Source organism: Corapipo altera, unplaced genomic scaffold (genome assembly GCF_003945725.1).
Source record: "Corapipo altera isolate COAL_440 unplaced genomic scaffold, ASM394572v1 246, whole genome shotgun sequence".
NCBI classification, from domain to species: Eukaryota; Metazoa; Chordata; class Aves; order Passeriformes; family Pipridae; genus Corapipo; species Corapipo altera.
In genome coordinates this window covers 4,140-12,870 of record NW_020885102.1, presented here as the reverse complement: position 1 = coordinate 12,870, position 8,731 = coordinate 4,140, and the positions used below count along the sequence as shown (strand labels likewise).

The window sequence follows — 8,731 nt, the reverse complement described above, 5'->3', positions numbered from 1 at the left end:
CTGGGATAAGGGACATAGGACAGGGCAGCCCTGGGACAGGGGACATGGGACAGGGGAGCCCTGGCAGCGATGGGGACCCGGTGGGACCCAGGCCCAGCCCGTGCCATGTTTGGGGTCAGGGGGTCCCTGTGCTGGCTGAGGGACTGGTGCCACGCTCCCACCTGGCAGGTGTCGATGCCGCCCTGTGGGTACCCAGCACACAGGTTTTCGGGGTGCACGGCCCCCCCGTACCACCGGCTGCTGTTGCAGAGCACTGTGTCCATGAGGTGAACTTTGGCCTCCTGCAGCACCACATTTGGTCCCAGAGCTGTTGGCAGGGAGGAGAATGAGCCTCCAGCAGCTCAGTGCCCATCCCCTCCCCTGCCTTGTGATGAACCCCTTCCCCAGAACTGGCTTTGCCCCTGGAGCGACATTGTCCCGCTGTGTCCCTGCTGTTGGCTCTGGGGAAGGGGTCAGGCCCATCTCTCCACAGTCTTCAGGGAGTCACAGAATGGTTTGGGCAGAAGGTTCCTTAAAGCTCATCCAGGGCCACCCCCTGCTCTGGGCAGGGACCCCTTCCCCCAGCCCAGGCTGCTCCAAGACCTGTCCCTGCTGATGTCCTGCAGCCACAGCTGGACCGTGGTTGTGCCCAGCCCATGTCCCCAGGTGCTCAGCCCATGTCCCCGGGGTGCCCAGCTCACCCAGAGCACACACTCTGTTTGGGAACTCACCTGTGTCCTCAGGGAAATCCCATCCCGCGATGTAGCAGGATTTCAGGTCCGAGACCCTCACCGAGGTGTCGGGCACACAGCCCAGCTGGATGTAGTCACTGCACTCCACGGGCTGGTCCAGTTCCAGCAGGGCAATGTCATTCCTTGCCGTGGCAGCCACGTAGTGCTGGTGCACCAGGAGCCTCTGGATGTGCCTCACCTCGGCCTCGGGGCCCGGCTGAGTCAGATCCGTGGCCCCGATCACCACATCCCACCGGTAGACGTCCCTGGGGAGGAGGTGGAGAGAGCGGTGAGAGGGAGCAGAGCCACAGGCTGTGGCAGCTTCCCAGCCTTCTGCTTCCCAAGGGAGAGAGGGGAGCAGAGAGGAAAGAGCTGGGATGGGAGCAGCACGTGGTGCTGTGACCTGGGCACCTACCCGAGCTGTGGGGACATCCCTGTCCCTGCCCCTCCTTACCCTGCCCTGATGAAGCAGTGGGCGACTGTGAGGACCCACTGGAAGCTGAGGAGGACACCCGAGCACATGTGCCACGTGCCATTCTTCCAGGTGGCCTGAATGCTGACGATGCCAGGCCAGGCCCCCGGCTGGACACTGGTGCCACCCACGATGCGGGATGTGCCGTTGGCAGAAGCCATCGAGTTGTGGTCGGAAGCCATGGGCCGGAGCCCGCAGGTCCTTCTGAAAGCACAGAGCCATCACTGCCCTGCTCGTTATACCTCCCTGCTTGGTGCTGAGGGGCAGCAGGGCTAGGGACCCCTGAGGGCACATCTGACCCCCGAGGGCACATCTGTCCCCCTGGATCTACTGGAGCCCTGCAGATGAGCTGTGCCAGCATGTGGGTGCTGGCCAGGGACTGAGGCTTCTCCATGGGGACCAGGACACTGTGGTGTGGCTGTGGGGAACAAACAGGGCCCCTCCATGGAACCCTAAATGGGACCACTGACCTGCATGCATCCCCAGTGCCATGCATGGGCCTGGCCAGGGCCAGCAGGACCAGGAGCCACAGCCAAGCCATTGGTGCCAGTGCACGTGGCAGTGCCAGGACTGGGGGTCACCTCTGGCACAGCCACCAGCGTTGTGCCCACAGCACCCACAGTGCCCCCAGCCCGGGGCTGATGTCACAGAGGGGCCGGTTCCGTGTGCTGGGCATGGCAGGGAGGGACACCGAGTCACAGAGCCAGGGAATGGTTTGGGTGGGAAGGGACTTTAACAACCACCCAGTGCCACTGCCTGCCATGGGCAGGGACACCTTCCACTGGCCCAGGTTGCTCCAAGCCCTGTCCAGCCTGGCCTTGGACACTTCCAGGGATCCAGGGGTAGCCACAGCTTCTCTGGCCAACCTGGGCCAGGGCCTTCCCACTCTCCCAGCCAAGAATTCCTTCCTAACATCTGATCTAAACTTGCCCTCCTCCTGCTTAAGGCCATTTTCCTCTTGTCCTGTCACTACATGCTCTTGTCCAAAGTTCCTCTCCAGCCTTCTTTTAAGCCCCCCTTAGGTACTGGAAGGGGCTCTAAATTCTCCATAGAGTCTTCTCCAGGCTGACCAGCCCCAACTCTCTCAGCCTGTCATGCCCTTCTTCCCACCCTGAGTGAATATTTTAAATGTTGTGAGCCTTGCTGTAGAACAGTAGTGCACTGCTAGTTCACTACATTCTCCTTTTACATATGTTTATTTACATCCATTCCAGAAAGGCATCTGACTTTATTCCAATGCCTCAATAAATGAAAGTTTCATTTTTTTGCTGTAATTTGTTGAAGTAGTTATTTGGAATCTTTGATGGAGATAAGTGTTTTATTTGTAGTTTGTTTTTAACCACTTCAAATTTTAGTGTTAAATCTAAGGCTTACAAACCTTTACTGTCTGGCATTTTTCCTTACAGAAGAAAATAGGGCTTTTTGAGTTCCTTTGTAGAATCAAGAAATGGAGTGTTAAAAAGCTAAATACAGACAATTTTTCCACTGATCAAATCATATTCTATGTATTTTAAAAAACATCCCTAATCATTTTATTTCCCAGATGATGGAGAAGAGATCTATGGCTTAGTCAGATAGCATAGTTTCCCACAAAGGCACAGCAGACTAGTAGCGGAAACTTGCAGCCAGGGCTCAGTGTTCTCTCCCAGCAGGCCAAAGGCAGTCAGCTTTAGTGGACAGAGGGCGGTTTGTTCACACTGGCCATGAGGAGTGGTAGGTTCCTCCACTGCAGGTGGTGAGAAGAGAGTAGCCTAGACATGCAATAAATTATAACTTTAGGAATCCAGGTATGTAGTGGCCGGAGAAATTGAATGTATGTGTGTGTGCACTAAAGCTTTTTCCTAAATCCAAGTCTGTGTGCCATTTGTTTGCCTTTCTCTTTCAGTTGTGAACCTAAGGAGCAATAAACAGTAAAACAGTTCCAGAGCTGTAACTCCCTCAATTTATTCCTGTCCCAGTTCAGTTTTTGTTTTCTCACAGGATGGGTATATTGACTTCATGGAATACGTGGCTGCCCTCAGCCTTGTTCTCCGAGGGAAGATGGAGCAGAAGTTGCGGTGGTATTTCAAGCTCTATGATGTAGATGGCAATGGCTGCATTGATCGACATGAACTGCTCAACATTATTAAGGTGAATCTCTAGGAGGCTGTGTTCTTTCCTCTTTCCTTAAAGACAAAATCACACAAGTAACACTTTTCTGTTCCCCATATGGATCATCATGGGTGAGATCTTTAACATCATTCTTTCTTTGAGCAGAATTCCCCACCACCCTGTAATGCAATAAGCAGACTTGACGGACTCTACCACCACAGCATATGTTGCAGCATAGCTAAGCATAAAATTGTTTTAGCTGCCTAGCACCTAAATTGGACTTTCCAAAGTTTCAGACTCCAGCTGTCCGTTGCCATTTCTGCAATGTGTCCTTCATATGAGAAGTTGGAGAGTTACTCCCAGTTTGTTTTTTAGAACCAGCTCCTAAATATCCATGCAGAAAACCCATATCTGACACCGGCAAACAACTTGAAGAAGAATGATTGTGAATGGAAAGGATTGTATACTAATAGCTACTCTGGACAGAGTTGGAACTACTGGTATTAAGATCACTATGAATATCTCAGAATTAATTATGCTGCAAGTTCAGATTATTTTGTAGACAGTGGGAAATTACCAAGATGCAGGAAAGACTCAAATAAATTACAGACCCCAAATAAATTACATTTCTGAATATGAAAGGTCAGGAAATTGATTCGATAAAGATTTGAAGCCTAAGCTGTCCACAAATAAAGGCACTAAGATTTTAGTAATGCATTCTCATCTGGATATGCATTTTAGTGTTGGGTATCAAAGAGACCAAACCAAAATCAATGACTAATAATATACAGCCTCCCAGTAATAGTTTGCAATAGAAATATTCAGACATTACAGCGAAGCAACAGATAGCAATAGTTAACATAGAACTCTTAAGAAACAAGTCCCATGGGAAACAATTGGTGGCAAGCAATTTACTGCCCTTTGAATTTTGCGAGTGTAATTCAGTGTCTTTTTTGGCAGCCTTAGGAAGTTACTGAGGTGGTTCTTAATTTTAGTAAAATAGCATTTAAAAAAGAATGGAGAAAATTATCAAATATCAAAATTAGAAAATTAATAGTCTTAGAAATCAGTATAAAGGCTCTGGAATCACATATTTCATTGACATCCTTAAACAAACGAGATAATTAGGCATGGAAAGCAAAGAGAACTGTGTTCTACGTAGTTATAAAATAAGAAGAATTGTAGTAAACAGTAGTGGAAAATGCTTTACCTTTCTCAAGCCAAAAATTAATTTCTACTGAGATTTCAGGAGAAGCCAGACACACAGAAAGCAGTATATAAATGGAAATTGGGAAAGCAAGAGTAGAAATAAATGACCACAGCATAACAAAGGAATTTCATAATGTCAAATGCAGAGGGCGTTTGACAGTGTTACTGGGGTTTGGTGGGCCACAGGGTCACCAACTGGGCCAAAGTGGATCAATCAGGTGGATCCTGATTCTGCCATTTCTGTAGTACCTAAACTGTACCTAAGCAGACTTAAGGTGATCCTCTGGGTTTTGCTGCTCATTCCATGCTCCAGAACCATCCTCCCTTTGCACCATTAAGTGCCAGCCATAAGGCCTGATAATTTGTGTTGTGTTTTCCTATGATTCTGGTTCATTTGTACAGGGAAAGTGCCAGGCATGACTGTCTTATTCTGAATCTATGCTGACCTGCTGCAATGGAATCATCACTATCATTCTTGGAGCCATTAGGTAGACTCTTATTCTTGCTCTTTCATTTTAGGCTATTCGAGCTATTAATGGTGGTGACCATGAAACTAGTGCAGAAGAGTTCACCAACCGAGTCTTTGACAGGATTGATGTGAATGGAGATGGTAAGATTCCTGCCTTTGCCATCCAGCTCAGATAGTCTCTGTTCTACAGAGAAACATCCGTGTCTTCCTTTCTTGATTGAACTTTATGCCTCTTCATTTCATATTTTCTTTTTATATGCATTCTCAGCCAGTAATCCATTCTCCATTAATCAAAAGGCATTTTTCTCCTTCCATCATACATAATCAGTATGTCCAGATTTGTTCCCTGTGCTGAGTGTCATCTGTGTTCTGTTCACATGAGTTTGATACTGGGGTTTTGGAGTGGTGTTTTGTTTTGTTTTGATTCCTATTTAAATGTTGCTGTGTAGCTTATGCTAGTTAGAAGTGGGAAATATTAACAAATGGCCCCAGCTGTTCCTACATATTTCAGCAGGGAAAGGAAGAACTGGAATTTAATGTCGAAGTTCGGAGTTTCTTCACTGGGTCTATTACAGGCAGTATAGCAATCACATGAGGTGCTCAGTCAAAAGGTGATCAACACCACTGTAGTCACTGTATGTCCCTGAGAGGTATTTCTTTCCTTGCTACTTCAGGTACTCATGACCTCCTAACAGGCTCTTTTGTCATTCCAGAATAACTCTGCTGAGCTGCTTCCCTGCACAAGGGGCTTCTTGGCCTAGGACAGAAAATATATTTCTGCCCGTCATAGCCTCCCTCTATCACTTCCTTTATCCATGGAAACCAGCAAGTGTAGGGCAGGTTATGACTATGACAGGTTGGGCCAAAAAGGAGGTAGATAATCCAACCTTATTTATAGAATGCTATGATCACACTCCTTAGCCACACACTTCTACTGTTCTTTCTTATGTATCCCTTCCTTTCTACTGGAAAAACAGAAGTTTAAGTTTCATAAAACTTAAGACACTCTGAGGCCTCAGTGCTTTAGAACAGTGCCTGTATAGTAAGTGGTGTCTAAGTTTAGATTGCTGTACTCCTTTTCCTGTCAAATGTGGATTCTGATGTTTTTTGTTTGTGTCTGACACAGGTGAACTTTCTCTGGATGAATTTGTGGAGGGAGCAAGGAAAGACGAGGAGTTCATGCAGGTTATGATGAAAAGTTTGGACCTGTCTCACATTGTGGCCATGATCAACAACCGTCGGCATAGTATATAAATCAAACTGGGTGAAAATGCTGTGCCTATAGACAGAAGAGTATAGAAACACATAAACATGAATATGGAAGTAGGAACAGAAAGACACTGCTAAATTTTTATCTGAGTGCATGTTCCTGTACAAATACTGAAGCTTAGCCATGTAAATGCAGGACAGGTTCAGAAAACTGGATCTGCGTGTCAGTATTTGACTTGACTTCCTAAAATTTAAAGACCAAATTTCAGGGCACAAATTTCCTCCTTATTCTGTGTCCCAGACTGTCACTTTGCGATGGACCAAAGGTAATGCCAAGTTTGTGAAGAACACTAGCAGAACTGGATGACTGAGTGTGGAGAATTTCTGACATGTACAAAAGAAGAGCTTCAAACTTATCAATGTAGAGAACTGTCAAAAGAATGTAACTTGTGCTGCTCTTGTCATGACATTGGTTCATAAACACCAGTGTGGTTGTCCATATCAGATGTGCTTCTATTTGGTAGTCTCTACAGGAGTAGTTTTAGTCATAAGATCACAGGAACTGGAAGAAAAACCAGTCTGATAGTGACAAATCTGTCCCCAGCTGTACTGTCAGTATGTTTGAGCTTTCTGTGATCAAAAAACTCTACCAAACAAGTCAACAGTCTGGAGCAGCTTCTGTAACCAGAGAAAATATGCTGCTCAGTTTCCCAAAGCATTACTTGACAGATCAAGTCTTTTATACACTTGTTGCCCTGCTTATTCTCTTCTCATACAACTGAATCCCTGCACGTGTTCAAGGCCAGGTTGAACAGGGCTTGGAGCAACCTGAACTAGTGAGTGGCATCCCTGCCAATGGCATAGGGTTGGAACTAGATGATCTTTGAGGTCCCTTCCAACCCAAACCATTCTGTGACTCTATGATAAATGAAGTACGTGAAAATGATCTTGTTGCTTCACATGTTCTTCACTGGTCTTTCATTTTGGTCTTGAAGAGACAACCTAATCAAAACAAATGTCTCAGCAAGGTGACTTGTGAATCCTGCTGTTCATGTGGAATGCCGGAGTGAAGTTAATACTCTGTGCTGCCACAAAGAGCTCTCTGTACAGGATGGGAAGAGTGATGTAGCATGGATAGAGCCTCAGCAAAGTGTCTTGTTCATTGACATTAGATAAGGTCATGATCAGAAGCTCCTTTGACTTCAGAGAGAGAACCAGAAGGAAAGAAGAATGCAGGAAAAGTTCAGCTGAGTGCCTATGCCATAGCTGGCATGTTTCTCCTGTGCAGGAGGAAGAACTTGTAGACTTTAGACTGGACTTCTTCTTGCTCATATTTAAGCTTCTGTGATGTTCATATGTGTGTTGGGTTTGCGTGGCCACGTTTTGGCTGCAGGGGGGTGGGGTGGGCGCCTACAGGAGTGGCTTCTGCGAGAAGCTGCCAGAAGTTTCCCCCTTGTCCAGCAGAGCCAATGCCAGCTGTCTCCAGGATGGACCCACCGCTGGTCAAGGCTGAGCCCAGCAGAGATGGCAGTGACACCCTGGGGATAAAGTATTTAAGAAGGAAAAAAGTTATTGGGCAGAAGCAATTGCAGCCAGAGAAGAGAGGAGTGAGAATATGTGAGAGGAATAGCTCTGCAGACACAAAAGTCAGCGAAGAAGGAAGGGGAAGAGATGCAGCCCATGGAGGTCCACAGGGGAGCAGAAATCTACCTGCAGCCCATGGAAGAGCCCCATGTTGGAGCAGGTGGATGCTGAAGGAGGTTGTGATCCAGTGGTTAGGCCACAATGATCCAGTGGTTAGGCCACAGGGTCCTGGCAGGGCCTGTGGAGAGAAACACATGCTGAAACAGTTCCTGAAGGACTGACCCCATGGCAGGACCCACACTGGAGCAGTTCCTGAAGGATTGAACTTGTGGGAAGGACCCACACTGGAGCAGTTCTTGAAGGGCAGAACCTGCAGGAAAGACCCTGCACTGGAGCAGCTCATGAAGAACCACAGCCCATGGGAAGGACTCATGTTGGGCAAGTTCATGGAGGACTGTCTCCTCTGAGAGGGACTCCATGCTGCAGCAGGGCAAGGACTCCCCTCCCTGAGGGGGAAGCAGCGGCATGAACTGACCATAGCCTCCATTTCCATATCCCTGCACTGCTGGCGGGGAGGAGGGAGAGAATCAGAAATAAAGTTAAGCCTGGGAAGGAAGAAGAGGTGGGGGGAAAGGTGTTTTTAAGATTTGTTTTGTTTCTCATTATCCTAGTGTGATTTTGATTGGTAATAAATTCCGTTAATTTCTCCAAGTCAGGTCTGTTTTGTCTTTGATGGTAATGGGTGAATGACCTCTTCCAGTCCTTATCTCAACTCATGAGCTTTTGTTGTATTTCCTCTCGCCTGTCCAGCTGAGGAGGGGAGTGCTAGATAGGCTTTGGTGGGCACCTGGCATCCAGTCAGGTTCAACCCACCATAGCAGTATCCTGAACAAAGCATCCAGACTTTCACTTAAGTCAAGGGAGATTTATCAAGTATTGTCACTGGAGCATGAGAGAGTGGGTGATTGTGTTTAGAGTAGGCACCAA

General features: G+C 47.4%; 1 protein-coding gene across 1 annotated transcript in view; it reads left to right on the top strand.

Annotated features, from left to right (window-relative positions):
• LOC113960256 (guanylyl cyclase-activating protein 1-like) overlaps positions 1–7,829 on the top strand; it is a 10,975-nt gene extending 3,146 nt beyond the window's left edge. Inside the window, exons 2-4 of the mRNA XM_027669729.1 lie at positions 3,163–3,312; positions 5,002–5,092; positions 6,078–7,829. Coding sequence (XP_027525530.1) covers positions 3,163–3,312; positions 5,002–5,092; positions 6,078–6,205 — 369 coding nt within the window. The 3' untranslated portion in view covers positions 6,206–7,829. The remainder of the gene's footprint in view (positions 1–3,162; positions 3,313–5,001; positions 5,093–6,077) is intronic.
• The last annotated feature ends 902 nt before the right edge of the window (positions 7,830–8,731 follow it).